Here is a 22536-nt window from a genome sequence, read left to right on the forward strand (position 1 = left end):
GCTGTGTAGCGCAAGTTGTACGAATGTCTGCTAATACGCACTTCGAAAGCTGTTTGTGCGTGACAGGAAGACAACCATCTTTCTTATTACAAATATGCACGTGTGGCTTGCGGGTGTTGGTTTAACCCTTAAACACCGAAGAAAAAAAAACAACGTTGAAGTCGTTATGGGTCGAATCGACCCACGGTACATAGAAATCGTTTTTTTGCCCCAAAAAATTAATAAAAATATTCTTAATTACAAACAAATAAAATTTAGCAATAACTTTAAACAATAAGTTATTAAAAATTTAAAAAAATTACTTTTAAGACGTTAAAGATTTAAATACTTAAATTTCCTTTTTGCGGCAGGATATGTTAAACTTGTTTATATCAATCATACATTTTTCTTTCTGTATCAAATTAAAAATAAATGTGATTATGTCTCGTCGCGTTTTTGCTCAAAAAACTTTAGATATTATCCTTGATGATGATGATGATGATGAAAAAAGTGGAATTGAAAGTCTGGGTAGCCTCTCTGATGCTGAATATAAAAATAATGAAAATGTAGATTCAATGTCCAGTTTGTCATCAACATCAATCAGGTCTGTTGAATATGACTTAGAAGAGAAATTTCATGCTGGAAAGTTTGCAGATGAGGAAAAAAATGGAAATAACAGAAATGATGATGACATCCTGGCTTGTAATTTTTGTGAGGATGGTTCTAATAGTGGTTCATGTTTGATGACAACTGATATGGAAAGGCATATATATGAATGTATTGATTCAGTAATTGAAAGGATTTGTGGAGCATATGTAAGTGCAGACGGCACTGTGTGGAATTCTAAGCCTTATTTGACTGGGAAAAGACAGTCTGTAAATGTAATGAGAGCAGCTGAAGGACTGAGTGCTTACGGACGTCGTCATTGCATCAATACTGCTCTCTCTATTTGGCAGATTTTCATGGACAATTCTCTGATCGATATAATTGTTGATTGCACTAACGACAAAGCTGCTAGTTTGGGTGCCAATTTTGTTACGAACAGAGAGGAAATCAACACTTTCATAGGTGTAAATATTTTAGTTGGGGTATATAAAGGGAAAGGAGAACACGTGCGTGCACTTTGGTCAAAGTCAGAAGGCCGACAATGCATCAGACAATTTATGTCAAGGACTAGATTTGAAGAAATGACAAAATTAATTAAATTTGATTTTACTAGCAGCCGAAGTGCTCGACGTAAACTATCAAAGTTTGCACCGATGGGTGTGGTGTTTGACATATGGAAAGAGAATCTTGGAAAACCATTTATTCCATATGAGTATGTAACTGTAATGGAAATTGTTCCATTACATGATCACGTGGAATAAGTACTAGCACAAAGCACGTGTGCTTACCTAGGAGAGAGCGCCGTATGGTCACGTGGGTCGATTACTAGACCAAAGTACAAGCGCTTACCTAGGAGAGAGCACCGTGCATGCCTATAAATAGCCTACGCAAATAAGTTAGCTCTCTTTCCTTTATGTGGCTCTTGGGTCGGAGTTGACGTTAGTAAAATTGAGTATTGTATTGTTGCATTTTCATTAATTTGGTTTATTCGAATAATTATTTAGTTAGGTTTTAATAAAGGAGGATTAATAATATATCTGTCGTTGTGTTTAGTTAATATCGAACCCGTTACATGTAACCGTAGATGAAACACTTGTACCATTCAGAGGCCGCTGCAGTTTCAAACAATATATGCCTTCCAAACCTGCAAAATATGGCTTGAAGTTTTGGTGTTTATGTGATGCCAAAACCGGCTACTGCTTGAAAATGAAACCGTATTTAGACACAGATAATGGAGCAGCGCGGGCAAAAAATTTAGGAAAGCAAGTAGTGTTAGATTTGACGGAGAACTTAGACATTGGCAGAACCGTTGTTATGGACAGTTTTTTTTACATCTTTGGAACTACTACGTAAGATGCAAAATCGTTATTTAGGAGTCATTGGAACCATTTGTAAAAATCGGAGAGAACTGCCACCAGAATTTGTAAAGAAAAATAGCGAAGGTGGCACCTCTTTATTTGGATTTTTACCTGAAGCAACTCTAGTTTCTTATGCACCAAAAAAAATAAAAGAGTAGTTTTACTGTCAAGTGAGCACAGTAATGAAAAAATAAATGACCAAAGTAAAAAACCAGAAATAATATTAGTTTACAACAAAGGTTAAGGAGGAGTTGATCATTTGGATCAAATGTGCGCAATGTACACTACTCGAAAGCGAACCTTTCGTTGGCCTAAATGTGTTTTTCAACACATGGTGGACGTCACTGCATATAATTCATTCATCCTTTGGCAAGAAGTTACTGGACATAAAACAGAAGGCAATTTTTAAAAAGTTTGGGAGCAGAATTATGCGGGGGGGAAATTGATGACGATGGAAATATAAAGGTGATCCAATCTCAGTTAGCACCTGAATGTCAATCATCTGTTAAATCTGGAAAACGGTTGAGATGTAGAAAATGCGTTTCAAACAAAACGGTCCAACGTTGCAACAAATGTTTGAATCCATTATGCATCAACTGTGTCAATTACCAATGTCATGACTGTTAATTTTATATAAATTTGATACCTGAATATAATAAAATGTTTATTTTATGTAAATTTGGTGTTTAAAATCAATAAAATGTTCAATATTATAATATCGTTTCAATTTATTCACATGGGTCATTTCGACCCATGCGGTCGCGAACGCAAACATACATTTTTGGAAGACTGTTTTTATATACAAGATATCTGATTATTTAAAATCAAGCTACATTTATGAAAAACTTATAAAAAATTAGACAAAGTCAAAAAATTTAAAATTGTTAGATTAAAAAATAAGCGAAATATGATTTTTTTAAAAAGTGTGCATGGGTCGAAAAGACCCATGTTGGTGTTTAAGGGTTAACGGATTGAAAAGTATGAAGATGTAATTGATGAAGGAAGGTTTTTAAGCAGCACTTCGTTTGCAAGAATTGCTAACACACCTTAATATCGGAGATGTGTACAAAAGGGATTTGCAGACGGAAAACACTTCAGTATTTTGAGTGTTCGTTTAATAATTGTAATCTACTACTCTAACGTAATTACACCAAATATGATACTTTCCTAGTTAATCTATAATATTTGCACGTAAGTATTTCATAGGTGGTTACTGAAGTAGGGTAGCGTGTTAACGCAAATTTTATGTGGCATTATTTTCCGTTTCGAAGTTTATTGAACTGTGTGTTAATAAAAATTTTTGCTATTAAATAATAACACAAATTCTTAATTATAAATTATATAGTTTACAAAATTATATTCTCCAATACAGCGAAGAAATGGAAATGAACTGTCCATACGATTGTCAACTATTTCAATGTTATATGGTTCACAAGCGTCAGATAGAACATTCAATTTTTTTCTCCTTATTCTTTCCGCTGCATCTTCTGCATACGCCAGCTCTGACGAGGTTGATGAGCAGCTCAATGAACTCGATAACAGTCAGCACGGAGAAGCCGACGTAGAGACCCAGGACCCCACCGATATCAGAGAGTAGTTGGTGAAACTGCGATTGTGAGTGGGGTGGTCATTTTTTGTTGCTTTCAATTTAATTTTAATTGTTAATTATTTATCAGTATTTATTAATGTAATGATTATTACTTCTGAAAGAATTAGGAACGTCTGTTCGCGCTTATATTAATTTTTATTTATGTTCTGTTACGTTAGCGTGTGTCATAATGGTTACAAATTTATCCAGTCGCAGATCTTGGGGGCGGAGGGACCGGGGGCCAGTGCCACCCGTTGTGAGCATTATTTGTGTTAAACGTTAGTAAAAGTCGTAGTTTTAAGAAAACAAGTACTGTTTTTGAAACAAAAACTTACATTATAAGGCGCAAAAAGGTGATAAGTTAAATTTTGACCACATTAACAAGAAAGTTGGCATCCCGGTAAAAATTGATTGAAACATTTTCCAAACAAATTAGTGAAAATTCCTTCTGGTCGTCAGATGTTTTTTTAAGAGACTTGCTATCCCGCCTAAGTTGTCAAGATCCGCCACTGAATTTATCTGATTACGTACTTGCAGTTATACGGTAGAAGTTATAAATGTTTACGCTATGAAGTCATTTGAAATCAAACTGTTTTTGAATAAGTTTAACAATAGTATGGATGATTAGATGCAAAATAAAAAATATAACATGAAAAATGTTGTGCACACTTCGTATGACGGGGATTCCTCAACTATCGCACGAACCAAATTTTCATAGTAGATCATAACTTTGCCAGTGTCATCATGGTTGAAACTGGATATGTCATCAGTTGTAGAACCCGAGTTCTCGAAAATATAATCCACATTTCTAGTCAACATGTTTATGAAGGGATTCATCTTTTTCTGTTTAATGATCAGTTGTGTGTGTTTAATACTTTATACTCACCTCGGTTGCCACTTAGGACTCTCGTTGATGTGGCAACTAACTTAGACAGATCATTGGATCGAATTAGTTGAGCGCTAGTTATTTGATGCTTGTGAATTGAGTAAATGACTGATTGATAGTCTCGATTGAATATCTTGAAAGAAACTCATAGAGGAATGAGATCCGCTCCTTGTGGTTGTTATTTGTGTTTGTTTTCCGGTGCCTGCTGTTGTTTAACAGTGCACGTATTATCGCTATTGCTTTGAGTTTTTTCAATAATTCTAGCTTTTCAAAACTTTTTGAGCTACGTATTTACCGATTCTAAATTGATCTATCAGCGGTTTTCTTTCAAGAATACGCAATGTCAAGTTGTGGTAATAATTTGTATTATTTAACGGCAAAAATGCTGCAATCCAAGTTAGGAACTAGCACTATTGTTTTTACTTCGTAATGAGATATAAACTAATCTTTCAATTTAGCTTAAAAAATATTTTTAACAAATAACAACAGTACTGCTAATAAGAGATTTTGGTTAACCTTATAATTGCGGGACGGCCATTTTGAAGAACTGATCAATGTAACAAATGAGAGCTCCCTGGGGAACGGATGAAATTGATATTATAGACTATAATGAAGTCATGAAGAAAAACACAAAAAAGGTTGAAAGTTTGTAGCAACCAAATGAACCTGCAAGGAGGAGGACATGTTTTGGTGCAGCCTAATCTGTCATTCTCATACAAATTCAAAATGTTGAATACGCATTCATCTGATTATGCGTGTATGTTTGTGATGCAAATTTGTATTTTAACAGAAACAATCTTGATATGTAAGTAAATTAAAGTAAAGTTGAATTTTTGCTTGTTAGAAATTTGAATATGAACAGCCATGTTAATTGTTCAACCGAACTTTTAAGGTCGTTTTATTTATAATCAATTAATATTGGTTTAGCCGTGTTGAGGTTTGCTATAAAAAAATAGGAAAAACACAAAATTAAATAAATGTATGTATCACATTTTGTTTGTTTCACTTCGATTTTAAAACCAGTAATTAGTTTTAACAATTAAATAAAATGATCATCCAATCCCATTCGTCAACTTTTACTCACTTTCGGTCTGGTTGCTAGAGGAGCAAATCTTTTTTTTACCCAGCACACTCGCGAAGATGGAGAACTCGACGTAAATGCAAGAACAGCTGTGGTATATACTTTTCGCAATACACGAATAGTAACAACTCTTAAAGGTATATTTTTTAATGATGTAAAAAAATTTTTTCAATTTTATTATTATTATTATTCACTCTATTGGCATTTCAAAATAATTAATCTAGCCTCTTTGTAAGCATTTTTAAATAAACCATAATTTCAACGTTAACATCTAACCTTCTGACAATATGATTTGTTAAAAACTGTTTGAAACTTGGTCAATTTAGGCAAGCCCTCTGCATAGCAGTTTCCGTAGCTACCATTCATTCTCACCATTTCTCTCTATCAATTTATTTTTAGTTTTATTATAAGTTTCGAATTTAAATTTCTAAATTTGTTGGTTTAAAATTAGACATATTCAATTTTTTTAACATTTTTGAAACTATATTTAAAACTAAATTTTTTTTAAAGACCAGATCATACATAACAGGCAATATAACCACCATGCGGACTCCAATGTGTGTGAGTGTCCGAGGGGCGACGAGGACGCCTTCATCTTCAGGGAAGGGCATTTTTCTTGGATCATGAACGACCACTCGCAACCCTGCTGATTCTGATGTTTCTCCGATGTACTCATCTTCTTCTACGTTGAACGTTATCGACAACCCTGTTATTATATTGTCAAAAAAGAATTTAAGTTTTTTTTATAGAAAATTTTTTGTAAAAACACGCTTTGGGTGGCGAATTGGTTAAAGTCAGCGAATTAGCGAATTGGTTAAAGTCACTTTTAATTCTTTCTGTTTCTGTCATTGACCTGGTTTGAACGCAACAAGATCCATGCCGATCATGTGCAACGTGTGTAATACATTCTTTTTACTTGCGTGTGTGTGTGTGTGTGTGTGTGTGTGTGTGTGTGTGTGTGTGCGTTGATACCGCTGAATGTTGAAGCAAGTGTCTTCATTATTTAATTTAAATTTTCATTACTTGTATGAAAATTTCAACTACCATATTTAGGACCAGACAGTCTAGATGTTATGGAACTTCCATTATTCCGTGCTGAGTTGAAAGTGAAGCAATTTCCGAAGAGGTAGTTGGAAAAGTGAACAAAATCTCTGTTTCAGTTATCAGTCAACAATTTTAGGTAATAAATTTGTACTAACTACACTTCAAAAGAGAATTTTTAATTTAAAACGTTACACCTGATCATAAAAATAACAAAATGCTTAACGACAAATTTGCAAATAACATAAATGTAAGAAATTATTTTAAACCGTTTTAAGTACATTAACCAAGCGAACAAAAAAATAGTCAAAACGTATTGGTTAATGAAAAGTATATTCTTATTTGATGAATTTTTATAGCCATGTTAAGCGGTCATCTATATATTTGTCATTTTTCTAAAACAGATGACAAAAAATCTAATGGCGTTTTGATTTATAAAAAATTCACTAATTAATTGTAATATCCTTGCGAATAATTACTTGATCGATTCGATTAAAATAGCTTACATATTTAACACCTACTCTTCTGAGCATTCAACGCCAGCAAATTCACATTCCCAAAATAAATCGTTCAATTTATGACCCAAGTCATGTTTGATGTCTTCATTCAGTGATTCGTACATTTCTTGGTGTTTCTCATAGTTACTCTCAAACTTCAGGCCATTCAACTTGTCAAGTTTTTCCAGTATTGTTGGTGTACAGTTAACTTAAACATAAAATATATATTTCAGACTGGATGGAATATTATTTTACATCACTCAAATGAAATGTATAAAAACCTTGTTTTGAATGAAAAATATTGTTAATTTTTGCTGAGTTATTTGCAAGAGAATTGTTATTTGCTTGACTAATGCCGTTTCTCATTAGGTTACAATGACTTTTTAATTTGTTAAGAGCTGATTTTTTGATGGCGTTTGTGTTGCATATTGTAACTGCTGGGAACTCTGCTGACTTGCTGTGCTCCACTCGGAAGTTCACATCCACTTCGTATTTCATATATTTGTCACCTGTATCAATTATTTTGGTTAAAGGTCGACTGATTAATAGACAGAATTAAAAAATTCATTTAAAGCATTATTCTTGATCTGTCTGATAATATGTATAAATCAACTCACACAGGAGATAAAAGTTCACGGACAATGCAATAATGCTAGCCAGAATGATTATTATCCAGATGTTTTTCTTTAATTTGCCTAGACAAACGAGTGAGGTGTTGAAAATATAGGTCGATTTAAAATAACAGGGCTTAAAATACCAAAAACTATGAAGTGTATGTAAGATTATCCCATCACAGTAAATTAAAAATTACTATTAAACTTAGAGACAGGGTCTTTTAAATGAAACACGACGATTGCCGTTGTTGCAACAATGATTCATGAAAAACAGAATATCGCATTCTCTCAAATAAATAAAATTATTTTTTGTCTTTAAACTTTAATATTAATCTGATTTACTTTGAGCGTGGTCGACATGCTGAATGCCATGCGAGGAAGTTACATTCGCGAATTCAGCCCATATTCTCAAAACATTATTCTCATCGTCGACGAAATTGTTTCTTACATCATTATTTTTATCCATTTAATTCGAACAAATCACATGCAATATTTTGGCACATGCATTAAAATCGTTTCGTAGCGAATTGTCCAAATCGTTTGAAAGCAGTGAACGAGCTAGCATATTTATATAAGTTGGCTCGAACACATCATCCGTGCAATTTCATTGTATAAATAAACATCGTTTGCCATCCCAGCAGGCATATCACATTTGTGAAATGAAAGCAACCAGGCAACTGTTTATTTGTATAACAAAGTCATCTGCTTGATTTATTTTACTCTATTTTGCTTCGTGATGTAATTTCTCTCAAATGTAGAACAAACTCGTTGTTCTATTTTTTGGAGAGTATTTATGAACAAAAAAAACAAAAAACCTAAAGTCTAATACGTTTTGAATAAAGAATACGTAAGTACAAAATTGAAATGAAGTTTAATTTTTAACTCTAAAACTGTATGTTTATATGAGTGTAGATCAATGAACATCTCAATCATTCGATTAATTTTGGGATTTCAAATAATGTTGGACTCCTGTGTTTAGGAACGTTAAGCAACAGTAGACAAGGAGCCATAAATTAACGTTTAAAAATGTGCAATTTGGTATTCCGCGCATATTGTTTGATTTGTCAAATTGTCTAAAATTATAAATTATAAAGTTGACAGTGTATATCTGTATTTGAACTTTCAAAAACAATTCGCCAGGAATTCGCCACAATTTTCATAGGTTAAACTAACACCAAAAAAAATGAATTTAAAACATGGCAAAAGAAGTAATCACAAAAACGAAACACTAAAAACGTGATGTGTCTATTTAGTTATACGAAAATATAAAATTTAACATGATGATGGATAAGCCTCTCAAAGTAAATAGAATAGTGAAAGTTTAAAAATCAATTAATTGAAAAAAATTGTGATTTAGATTGACCAAGCTACCAAGTGCCACACAACTCGGAAATCGTTGAAAATAGCTGGAACATTCTACCAGCCGATCAGCACAAAACGACGATGAGGTCGAGATGTCATGATATTATACTTACTATTTTCATTTAAAGTTATAAAAAATGGCTTTATTCTTCCAAAGTTATGAAATTAAAAGACCATGAATCAATGATTTAATTACTTGTTTTCTTTTTTAATTTTTTATATTTCTTAAGTCCAGCTTTGAAAAGATCATAAAAGAGCTCAATGAACTCAAAAATAGTCAGCAATGAGAAGCCTAGGTACAATCCCACAATTCCTCCAATGTCAGACATCAACTGATGAAACTGTTGAAATAATGAAAGTATAGTATTTTTATATTAATATTACAAGACTATAAATTCAAAATATTTAATGCAGTAAGTTTTTGTCACACTTCAACTAACTTTAACAATCGTTGTATTTTTAAATATTTGTTCAATCAAACTTAAAAAAATGATTGCCTAACATTACAAAATAAATAAAAAAAACATGGTAGGATAAAAAAAAAATCTAAGATTAAAAAAGAAACTTGGTAAGATGGAGATTCTTCAGTGACAGTGTAGGAAAAAGTTTCGTAATAAACTCTTAATTCACCAACATTTCTTGATTTCACGGATTTACACGACTTAGACTCAAAACACCTACTATCTAGAGCAAATTGCCATATATCCTGTTTATTAAAAAGTAATTTTCAACTTATAATTTTTAATAGGCAATTAAAATTGATCCGAATATTTAATACAAAGTTATATACCAAGGGCATCAGCGAGTAATTAATGAGTATTAAATTGTTTTATATTATAACAAAACTGAGCAAACATTGAGCTTTACTTTAAAGTGTTTTGGTGGAAAAGGCAATGTGCTGACTGATGTTGTGTAAACTGTTTCTCTGTAGTGCACAATTGAAAAATATTTAAATAAAAATTGGGCAAATTGGTATCGGATTCACAATCAATAACATTAACTTAAGTAAATCACTGAAGACCTGAGAAATTAAAAATGGTTAAAAATACTTTGAATCCAACTATAACATAACATAATATAACATAACAAAATTATTTAAACTCCAAAAATAATAAAATGATTATGCAGTTATCATCAGCATCGAATCCAAGATTGAAGAAATTGACAGCTACGCAAAAGTCTGGTTGTCACACCTTACACAGGTAGATGGCGTTACACTTGAAAACTAGCTTTTTTGTACAATGAGGCTTTTATTCAATCTGTTCTAGTGCATGAAAACTTGTTTCGCTACTTGCAATTTAGTAAGCCTAAATATTATAAAACCATTGAGATCAAATATAAATTGAAAATATCTATTAGTTAAAAACGTTTCAACTCATCAAATTTTGCGTTTGAATGAAAAGACAAAATAATCAAATGGAGTAGTGAAGAATGAACTGAAAAGAACAAACAGACCTGCACGGAGGAGGACAGTATTCATCGCATGCCGTCAACCCACTCTTATACGCTTCTATTGCTTTCTTGACGCATTCTTCTGTTGATTTTAATAATGCAACACATTTTATAGACGCAATTATGGTCGAGTGCAAACGTTAGCAAATATGTTCATTTATTTACTAAAATTTTTTTTTCAATATAAAACATAATTTTGTAAGAAAAATTAATAAAATAATAACCTGTTTTGTTACTTTCTGCTTTGTTACTTTTTGGACATAATTTCCTGGAACTTGGTATATCCAACATAGGAGTGTATTTGGGATCAACACAGGAACATCTGCGATATATCTCTCTACTCAGACATGTGTAATGACAGCCCTATATTAAACCATGTATATTTCAATTAAAGTGTGTCGGATATGTTAAAAAAATATTTCCTTAACCAGCCTTTTGACAATAACTCATGTTGTAATCATTTTGATAGTTTGTTCGCTTCGCAAGACCTTCGGCGTAACAATTTCCGTAACTACCGTTCAGCCGGCGCGTTTTTTGCTGGAAATTTTTTCATTATAATTATAAAGTCACGTTTTGTTTATAAAAATAAAATTATGTTCAAATTTTTAATTCAATAAAAAACTTGAAACTGCTTTCTTAAAATTGCTATATGACGAAATTTTTCAAATTTTGGTTTTGATAATATATACACAATACATTAACAACCATTTTTATTCCAACGTGAGTAAGAAACCCTGGAGCCACAAAAAATCCTTCGTCTTGAGGGAAAGGCATGAGTCTTGGATGGTGAATGAGAACTCTATAGCCTACTGAGTCCGTTCGGTCTAGATACTCCTCTTCCTCGACGTTGAAGTGGATGATCAAACCTGAAATCATCGACACTGAAGTTAAAAGGAAAACAAATTTTATGAAAAAATAACGCACCGTTATTAAGGCCTGTCAGTTCGCTAGTTTTTCGACTATTGTTTAAGTATGCTGAGTTGAAAGTTAAACAGTTACCATAATCACTATTCTGTGTCGTCCAAAATTCCCTGCCAGATAAAAAAAATTATGGGCTAAAAATGATAGAACGCATGTTATAAGAAGCATTTTAATTGATAGAGCACTGAAACGTTCTTGCAAAAAATTTTGTATATCTTAATCAATAAATTTTACAATTCAATTTACACAAACAAATTTAAATTAGAGTTGGAAAACTTGTAAAAACCAATAAATTAATGCAACAATCAACTAACATTTTATGGAAAGATATTTTGCAATAAAATTTAAAAGCATTGGCTGAACAAGAAACATCGGGTCCTGGTGCAGCTGTTGCAGAGACTGGGTTCGAACGGGAAAAATTTGTTTCCAAGTGCATTTGACATGTGTGCTGAGTAGATTCATGCAGTGTGTGCATTTTTGATACACCAGAGTAACATTTAAAAAATAATTCTAAACGAAAAAACGATTATAAAAAAAACAAACAACTAAGACGAGTAAAACGGATCACTGATATATACTACAAAAATAACAACAAATTAAGTTTACAGGAATATTTTGTTTAAAAAGCGAATAAATGTTTGAATCAGTATTTAATTTTTTATGCAATGCTGAAACTCAGATTTTTAATAGTTTCGAGTTAGAACAGTTGGTCTTTAGTACGTATTATACGGTTATGCGACTAATGTTAACAAAGTTATACAAAAATCAAATAAACTAGACATAAAGGAATATTTGAATGTTTTATCCAACCTGTTTGATCGACATTTGTCATTAGCAAAAAGGCATTGAAGAATTGACTTTTCAAAAGTGTGACCAGCCTCATGTTTTTGAGAAGAATTCAAATTTTCATAAGATTCCTTCAATTCCGTCAACAAATGTCTATTTAATTTATCTTTTAATGCTGGATTAGAGTTTCGGCAATTGATTTGTCTTTCTGAAACGATGATTAGAACGTTTTCTTAATTTTGAACATACTAAGAAATTAGATTACAATGTTTATGTAAAAACGCTGAATAAATTTATATAATGTTTTGAGAGTCAAAATTTATTTAAAATACAATTATAAGTTTAAAGCGGTTTGAAGTTTTTAATTTAAAAGCAAGGTTTATTTTAACCTTACAAATGTCACTGATGTGAGGCGGCTGCGATAGTTTCAAATAAAAATTTCTATACGGATTTTGTTACAATTGACCTTAACCTCAACAAAAATGCTTCCTATGCCAAAATGTTTGAAAATAACCAAGGCTATTGAGCTATACACGAGCATTTTCCTGACAAATTGTACTTAGCGGCGAATACCAAAATCACGCGTTCATGGAGAGGTTGGGTTGATATAAACGAAACTTTCTACAACGGACCCGAAATTCTTCGCCTATTATTTTCCTGCGATGTACTTTTAAAAAACAAAATTTGTCCTTTAGATACCTAACGTTCAAATTGTTGAATTAAATTAAATATTTCACGTATTCATTTATTGGCGACTGAATGAAAGTTAAACTTATAATTAGAGCGACAATGAGTTTTGTGAAAACTTAAATTTTTAAATTTTCATTGATTGATTCAAAGTTGAAATGTTCAACTTTTATTTGTACAAACTAATGAATTTATTTAAATAATCAAAAGTTGCATAAAAAATTTTGATAGCAAAACCATTTTTGAAATAAATATTAAAATTTTATAGGATCTGTTCAAACGTTTTTATTTAACAATTGAAACTCACCGAACTCTGAAGAGTCATTCAAAAGGGAATTGTTATCCGCACAAAAGGGAGGTTTATAAACCAGAAGAAAATCATTGATTATATTGCTGATATTTTGAAGAGCAGGCGATGTTTTGAGAGCTGACTTTCTGATTTTATTGAGGTTGCACATAGTTATGGCTGGAAATTTTAGTGAGTGGTCTTGTTGTACTTTCATGCTTACATCGACATCGTATCGCAAGTATGTTTTACCTGGGTTATTTATTAATAATTTCACTAAGTAGCAGAATATATATATATATATATATATATATATATATATATATATATATAGCCTGCAATTTTTAACTTAATTAAAATTAAACGAAATTTCAAAACTACTTTTTGATAAACTTTAAAACGTGACTTACATAGAAGAATCAAGTTAGCGGTCATTCCGAGAACGCTGACTATTATAATCAACAGCCATAACATTTTTCTAAATTTACCTATCAAATATTGAATTTTGTTCAAAGTTTAACTAATTAAAATAACACGTGAGCCACAGTTAAGCACAATACAACAAACACAAATTTAAAATTGGCATCTTCATTATCTTTTTATTTATCTTACAAGTATCACTACATAACCAGTTCAACAGTCTTATATTAAACCGTAAAAGACCAATTAATTATATTCAAAAATGATAATTATTCAAACAAATTTACAAAAATACTTTTATTATTTTCTATTCTCTGGATTCCGTGTGCACTTGAAAATTCATTCCATATTTCTGCAACCTCATCATCGTCATCCACGCTGTTGTTATCGGTTGACTCCTCCATTCCTCTAAATCAATTTCTTGAACCACCTAATAAATGGATTTAGAAAGTTTTTAAAAATACGCAACAATAATAATAATAGATGATAATAATAAAAACTGGTATACACAAACTTTAATAACAAATACAATATAGCTTTATATACTACTAGATAGCTTCAGATACAAATTTATTTCTAACAAAGATTGTTGAAGCACAAATGGATTAGAAACATTGTTATAGATGCACTTTTGAAATATATTATTAATAAATTTCATAAAGTTTAAAGTGTTTTTAATTTCCATTTCAGACCCATTTTGTCCCCAACGTATTGGTGCCAGGAGCAGTTACCCCCTTATTCCACCCTTGGTACGACGTTTCGTATATATTTACATTGCATATATATACTACCGATTACTTAAATACTTATTTGTATACATTTATGTATTATACACGTAACTTTAGACTATATGTTCATATATTTATAATATTCATACAAATCTTTAAAAATTCATTCAGTAGCGTTTCTAGAATAATGATAACAACGCAGAAAGTAATAACATTATGTACTGCCTTGTTTTTTGCCTCACATTTATGTATATCTAAATAATATACTTTCACTTCATACCGTTGCACTGAATATGTACTAGATACACACATAAAGGCTTTTTTTTATTTAAAAAAATATAACACTATTCATTTCAACTGTATTTATAATTTTATAAAAAAGTAAAATTCAAGAATTAATGTTTATATTTATAATTAAATTTCTAAAAATATCTCCTCAAATAATTTTGCCAATTCATACACTACCATTAAGGCGTTAATACTGTAAAAATATAATTCATTCCATAAATGTTTTGTTGACGTACAATTTTGTGATACTCTTTAAAAATCTAATAAATTAAATATTAACAATGAAATAACTTAAGTTTATTCATAAAGAATAACTAAACTTCAAAAGAGAAATGTATAAGTGGATCTATCTCTAACCTGTTCAACATGTCTAAACTACCTTAACAATGTATCATCCATAACTCACACAGATGCTTATATAGGATGCATCGAAATTCATACACTATATACATGCGTCTGCTTATCTGTAGTATATTATCATATATATCATAGTATATATCAGTACTTCTAACAATAAAGTTAGCAATGAAAAAAAAACACATAGCTTCAGTTAAAGCTTCGGGTAAATGTTTACATTTATTTATTTATGAATACATATATCATTATTTATTGTTTATCTTTTTTCAAGCATTACTTAATTTTAAATATAAAATAGTCAAATGATCAATTACAATAATATTTTTGAGGTAAGTGCATGAGATAAATACAATTCGAAACAATACAATTAGCAACCATTCTGAATAAGTGTTCTTATCAAAAAGGAACAAAAGAAGTCATCCTATCATCAATGTCAATTTTTACAGAGTTTTATATTGACAAAATCATTTTCTCCAATTTTAAACGACAAAATCAGTTAACTTCTATATAAATATTTGTACACTTGTGATGATCTAATTGATTTCAAATATTTCCGTTGTCATATTTATTGTGAAATTTTCGCATACATTTTTTACGTCTTCTGGAGTTTTATTCCCACTGTTGAAAATCTCAACATTCGGATCTACTTTTCTTTCATAACCATTATTACGATGATCATGGTTGGTTGCTGTCGTCGTATTCAAAGTTGCTGTTTTTGACGGAGTTTTTAGGATTGTTTTGAAATGTTTTGGCTCTCTTTTTAATGTACCTGCTGTTGAAGCCGGAGAGACAGAGGTCGTAGATGAGTTCGATGAATTCGACACCAGTCAGCACGGAGAAGCCGATGTAGAGGCCCAGGATGCCCCCGAAGTCCGATAACAACTGCTTCAACTGTTTTCACGTTATTGTGTTGTTTTCAGTTATATGAATATAATTAGACGATTTTTTTTGTTTGTAAACCCATGTGGTTCTGTGGAAGTCAATAGGTTTTCAGTAAAATATATTAAAAAAAATAATTACTTAATTTAGTAAACAAATGCAATTGTTTTGTTGAAGTTTTCTGATTTGGTCATAAATGAAAGTTTTTTTAAACAAATTTTTGATATTTCTTAAAATTTCAGAAGAGTCTAAAATGATATTATATTATTGTTCGAATTAGACACACCTCGTATGATCCAGTTTCGTTGTGTTCTGTGTACGTCAGCGTGCTGAAGTATACAACAAACCTGCCAAAATTAGTTTTTATGTAGTCATCATCGATGTGATTCCTGGAGAAGTTGTTGTGATGTTTCTGGAGCATGGTCTTCAGTGTTGCCTCAGGGAATAATTTATTAAATAATTGTTCTTTTTTTATTTGAAATCAAACAAAGTATATTGTTAGTAGCAAAATAACTTAAAAGTTGTTATCACCGTTTATTAAAAATAACAATTTATTAAACGGCTCTTTATGTTTAAACTAAATTTTCAAACTTTGTGACTTTCTGATGGCCACACTGACGAACTTAACGATATGGGATAAGCACTTTCCCTGTTGTAACAATGCGCACCATAAGATTTATCAAAATTAATTTAACTAATTACTGAATTTACAATCAACAAACAAACTAAGGAATGATGAAATAGCATGGTTTATTTAAATTGAAACAAATTGGGGACTTACTCGCACGGTTCGTAGCATTTATCGATGCATTGTTGAGAAATGCTTTCACTGGATTGCAATACACCCATCGTGCATTTTTCTATCAAAAAACATCATTCAAAATAATCATGCTTATCAAATAAAAAGTATTCAATAAATTGGAAACGATTATTAGATTTTTTAGATAATTCACCATCGTCTGGGTTGTCAGTCTTACACGTTCTCCTGTTCTTATTGTCCTCTGAGAATACTGCATACTTGTAAAAAATGCAGCCACATGCGCTAAGTGTCTCAGCGCTTAGACATGTGTACTGGCAGCCCTGCGTGTTATGATCGACTGATGATTAATTTGTTTGGCATTACATATTTCGTAATTCCATTATCAAAAACTTCGAATTGTTTCAAACGAATAACAAAAAACTTGTTTCTAATGAATAGTAAAGAATGTTGAGAAAAATATTTGAACAGAATAACTTAAAAAAGGCGTTGAAACCTTCTGGCAATAGGACTTGTTATATAATTTTTGGTAGATTGTTTTTTCAGGCGAATTTTCATGATAGCAATATCCATAGTCCCCGTCCAATCTCTTCGTTTTTTTCTTAGCCATTAATGCAAAAATATAAATTAAAACCTTCGGTTAAACAAAAATGCTATTGAAATTATAACATAAAACTAATATAGAAATTATTACAATCAATATTTCATTAAAAAACGTATTATTAAATTGTGAACTGGACTCTTAGAAGTTAATGATTAACTGAAATATTTTAATTTGTGTTTAAATTTATATAGCGCCTCTCTTTCAAAAACGTCAGAAGCGCTTTTTACACTGCTATAGGCACATCGTTGTATTGTCGATGTCTCCAAAATCCTTTGAAAAGCAATCAGTTGTTGGTAGAACCATTCTTCAATTGAGGCACAAATTTTGCTGGTACCAAAGAAAATGTTTCAATTTGAAAAACAAAATTCTGGACCGAACGCATCCCAGTGCCGTCATTTTGTTTGTGCATAGGTTTCAAAATTTGAAATATAGCTACCAAAGATAGTTTCATGACCGAAGCGTGCCAAATTGCAAGAAATTCTTCACACTGCAGCGGCAGTCGAGAGATTCCCCACGCAGTAGCAGCAGCAGCCCAACTGATATGATATCATCAACTACATTTGAAGATTGAAAATAGTATTCAAATTTGATATTAAATTTGAGAGCTTTCTTAAAAAAACTTTTTGTAAAAAACGCTGTCGAAGTGTTCAAATATTAATAATGATTGTATTAATAATAATATTAACATTTTAATTAATAAAAATTATCATGGAAATAATAATAACAATATTATTAGCTGCGATGTAACTGTAATCAAAACATCAAAAGTATTTTAAACCAGTTGAATTCCGATATGGGTGAGAGCGTTTGGAGCCAGAAGGATGCCCTCATCATCCGGGAAAGGCATATTCCTCGGATGATGAACCACCACTCTCAATCCTGCGTATTGCGTAATCTCACCGATGTATTCATCTTGCTCCACGTTGAATGTTATTAGAAGTCCTGTATTTTGTATCAATTTCATGTTTGTCAAGCATTTTTAATTCCAATTTAAACAGAAGACTAATATTTTAAATCAAAATTACAAATTGATATGATTTGATAATGTTATTTGCTAAAACTGACCGTTGTTTGGTCCAGAATTGTTTATTGTTTTAAGATACTTCCCATCTTCAGCTGAATTGAACGTAAAACAATTCCCATATCGCGCGCTGTACATGTGGGTGAACTCTCTACGTTTTCAAAAATTCATTATTTTTTTTATATCTTTAGAAATTATTTACATGATTTTAAAAGTCAAAAAAAAAAACAAAAAAACATTTTGTTGCGTCTGTAAAAATAATTCTATTTTGTTTTATTATTTATGAAAATTTCATTTTTAATTTGTAGTTTGTGGCTTTCAGAAAATCTCATTGCTAACCCAAAGCAGTATTTCCCAGAAAATTGACAGTCTACAATCAAATCATCAATGGTGTGACCGATGTGATAAAATTGGGCAGAGTTTCGCATTTCGTAATAAATTTCGCCGGCGAGATTCCTCATCTTGAAATCAATTTTCTCATTTTTGTTGTTTCCACTGGTTGGAATACATTTTGCTGGAAACAAGAATTTGTATATATCTTGTAAGCCATTTTATTTATTTTAAAATTAAGTGTTGTAACTGTAAAAATTATGTCAGTCATCCTCACAAGACATGTGCTGTTCATGAGCGTCATTGTTAGCTTATGTAATAATCAGCGTAACGTAAGCACAAGCCATAGATGGTCTTAATTTAATTTGCGTTTGAACCAGGTAAGCATGCAATTGTTTTATAGAAATCATAACATCTCACCTATAAACAAAATAAAATTAATAACTCGAGGTAAAGAGTAGTTCATTATTATGATGATTATGTGATATAGTAGTTCATTATATGATATAGTTCATTATTATGATATTATGATATATTTGAAAACGTACTGTTGTTTGAACTAGGTGGCGGTTTCGATAGATAAGAATCATTCACGGAACACTTCAAGGCTTCAATCTTTTTGTGATAATTAATAATAGATTCATTTAAATCTTTAATTTCTGGAATTTTCGATTTTTTCATCGGGTTGTTGTTGCATATCGTCACAGCTGGAAATAGCAGGGGGAGGTTGTGCTGGACGCTAAATTTCATATCAACTTCAAAGTCTAAATACTTGTTGCCTAATAATAAAATAATATAAACAAGAATTTTAATCAAAATTAACAACTCAGCAAAAAAATTTTGAATTCGTTAAATAAACTATTAGCTATTGAAACTCTAATGTGTTATAGCATGTTATATTGTATGATGATTTATTATAGAGGGGGCGTTGGTAGGAAGAGGTAAAGCAGCCAGTCTTGCCTTGATCTCACTAGGTTCAAATACCAAAAAAGCCCCACCTACCATGCTCCAATGCGTATGTTGGGTCATTTAATACGTATGCTGTTTATCAGACGTTGAAAAAGCGCAAATAAACACCACAAAAATTGCGTTGTACAACTTACAACTAATTTGTTAAAATTAACTATGACTGAAAATGTTTTAATAAGTCATTGTTTTCGATGCAACAATCCAAAAAACATCTTACACTTACATAGTTCCTTCATGTTGACAACCAACATACCCAAACATATTAACGTTAGTACCGTCCACAAAACCTTTCTTATTCTCCCTTTTTATTAATATTAATTTCAATTTATAATTTAACAAATTTTTTGTATTATAAATTTATTTTAAAACATTTTTCAAAGATGTGGAATTAAAAAACTAGATCAAGCATGGAAACCTCTGGCGTGGTCAATGTGTGGAATGCCGTGCGATGTTGTGAAATTCGCAAAGTCACTCCAGATCTTCATGATTTCGTTATTTTCGACGACATTCATTGCTTGCTGCGCGATGATTCTTTTTTTATTCTGATCAACTTCCTTGCCAATGTCAAGTCCATTCAAATTATTTGGATTGAACATCCTGCCACTAACTATTCAACAATGAAATGTCAGAAGAACTCTCCGGAGCTCATATTGAGAATGCGATTTATAGAAAAGTGATATTTAAAAACCTAAATGAACCTTCAGTGCGTACATTAAAAATGTTTCACATTATTTTCACAAAACAATGCATTACCGAAAAACAGCGAGCCCTGTCTCGATGCAATTTATTAAGTAAACATTTTGAAAACATTTTCCTCGGTTTGCTTCCGTTCCCGACCTGATCGATGCCCCATTGAACCGATATATTTGTTTTGTTAAAAGGTTTACAGCCATGTTTGTCCAGCTAAAAACTAACAGGGTGTTTTTTAAATAACGTAGTTAACGTTTCATTCAAAAGGCGTCGAATATAGAAATACACATGCAAACACACACACACACACACACACACACACACCACACACACACACACACACACACACACACACACACACACACACACACACTCACACACACACACACACATATATATATATATATTTATATATATATATATATATATATATATACGCCAACTTAAAAAGAAATGATTACTGGAAAACGTTGATTGCTGATAGTAATGGTGATTCAAAGGGTCTATGGAACGTAGTAAACAAAATTCTTTGTAAAAGTAACTATAGCTTACTTTATGATAATGTTGACATCACGGCTTCTCAATTTATGGGTTTTTTTCAAGAAAAGACCGATCGGATCAAGCATACTATTAGTATTAACGAAAAACCTACTTTTGACAGATGTAGGCTTACCGAAAATTGTCTGCTCACAAATTTTGCCGTCGTTGAGGAACTAGACATAAAGAAAATTGTGCTTGATCTACCGGCTAAAACCTGTATGTTAGATGTTTTTCCGACTCATGTGCTTAAAAAACATATAGATATTTTTATTGTTTTTCTCGCAAGCTTCGTTAACTTATGTTTGCAAAAGGGAGTATTTCCGAATAAATGTAAGCACGCAGTTATTACACCTGTCTTGAAGAAAATGAAAGACGATAGAAATGAAATGAAATGAAAAGTTACAGACCCATATCAAACATTTGCTTCGTTTCTAAAGTTATTGAACGAGTTGTTGCCAGTCAGCTACTGAGTCATCTACACAAAAATAGCTTAATACCAGTATTTCAATCTGGATATAAACGTTATCACTCAACTGAAACAGCACTGCTGTATGTTATGTCTGAGTTGTTTAATGCAATTGATAAACAATATGTTTCGTTGCTTACATTCTTGGACATGAGTGCTGCCCTCGATTGCGTAGACCATCAAATCCTGATGAATCGCCTACAATGTGATTACGGAGTTACTGGAATTGTAGCTAATTGGTTCAATTCGTACTTGTTTGGTAGAACTCAGCAGGTTTTTTTCGGGAACAAATTATCTGGTATTGAAGCAATGTCATCTGGTGTACCACAAGGCTCAGTCCTGGGACCTATTCTGTTTGTACTGTACACTGCTGAAGTATATGAAGTAATAGAATCCTTTGGATTTTCATATCATGCGTACGCTGATGATATCCAAATAATAGTTAGCAGTGAACCAGAACTGTTTGAAAGTAAAGTTGAAAATCTCATTGAATGCTTGACTATAATAGGTACATGGATGTCAAGAAATCGTCTCAAATTGAATCAAGATAAAACTCAATTTTTACCTGTCGGTACATGGCAACAGCTTTCTAAAATTAATATTAATTCAGTCAAAATTGATAATAATGAAATACAATTCTGTGAAAATGCAACAAACCTAGGATGTATTTTTGACTCGAGATTATCTTTTAAAGATCATATAAAAACCATATCCAAATCATGTTCTTATCAGCTTTGCCAGTTATACCGCGTTCGAAAATATTTACATCAAACAACCATGCAAACACTAATTCATGCGTTTGTTTATTTACGGTTAGACTACTGCAATAGCTTGTTCAATGGATTACAAGAGAGATCTATTGCTTTTCTTCAATCGATATAGAATAGAGCTGCAAAAATAACTGTTGGACGTAGAAAGTATGACCATGTGACACCCATTTTAAGAGACCTACATTGGCTAACAGTGAAAAAAAGAATCAACTATAAGAATTGTGTGACTATGTATAAGGCTTTGAACGGGTTGTTACCAGAATATCTAGCAAATAAAATCTTAAAAAAACCAGCTTCTTCAACAGGTGTAAAATTGAGATCAGACTATGCCAACCTACTGGGAGTGACAACAACTCAACTACAAACTGCAACTAGAAATATTGCCGTGTCAGAACCAATTGCCTGGAACAGTCTTCCGCAATCGCTCAGAATGCCTGGACTAAAGCTTGATGATTTTAAGAGGAACTTAAAAACATATTTATTTTGACATAGAAATACTTTATTGATTTGTACTTTATTGACCTTCACTGATTTCATTTATAATAGAGAGCGCTTTCGAAAAATTTCAATTTT

General features: G+C 31.6%; 3 protein-coding genes across 3 annotated transcripts; all 3 read right to left on the minus strand.

Annotated features, from left to right (window-relative positions):
- Positions 1-3381: 3381 nt before the first annotated feature.
- On the minus strand, positions 3382-8116 carry HELRODRAFT_168352 (hypothetical protein; the record flags this gene model as incomplete). The annotated part of the gene is made up of 11 exons (XM_009014217.1): positions 3382-3549; positions 4237-4374; positions 4934-4991; positions 5084-5162; positions 5502-5628; positions 5775-5879; positions 6038-6204; positions 6543-6649; positions 7061-7244; positions 7417-7545; positions 7993-8116. 11 exons carry the CDS (start codon positions 8114-8116, stop codon positions 3382-3384), a joined length of 1386 nt encoding a protein of 461 aa, XP_009012465.1.
- A 7496-nt stretch (positions 8117-15612) lies between these two features.
- HELRODRAFT_168354 (hypothetical protein) lies at positions 15613-17183 on the minus strand (the record flags this gene model as incomplete). The annotated part of the gene is made up of 6 exons (XM_009014218.1): positions 15613-15828; positions 16103-16252; positions 16408-16465; positions 16598-16676; positions 16770-16896; positions 17070-17183. The coding sequence occupies 6 exons, from the start codon at positions 17181-17183 to the stop codon at positions 15613-15615; spliced, it is 744 nt and encodes a 247-aa protein (XP_009012466.1).
- Positions 17184-17949: 766 nt separating this feature from the next.
- HELRODRAFT_168355 (hypothetical protein) lies at positions 17950-20093 on the minus strand (the record flags this gene model as incomplete). The annotated part of the gene is made up of 6 exons (XM_009014219.1): positions 17950-18119; positions 18243-18349; positions 18538-18712; positions 19077-19307; positions 19721-19798; positions 19913-20093. The coding sequence occupies 6 exons, from the start codon at positions 20091-20093 to the stop codon at positions 17950-17952; spliced, it is 942 nt and encodes a 313-aa protein (XP_009012467.1).
- Between the last annotated feature and the right edge of the window lie 2443 nt (positions 20094-22536).

The sequence above is a fragment of the Helobdella robusta genome, assembly GCF_000326865.2.
Source record: "Helobdella robusta unplaced genomic scaffold HELROscaffold_13, whole genome shotgun sequence".
Taxonomy (NCBI): domain Eukaryota; kingdom Metazoa; phylum Annelida; class Clitellata; order Rhynchobdellida; family Glossiphoniidae; genus Helobdella; species Helobdella robusta.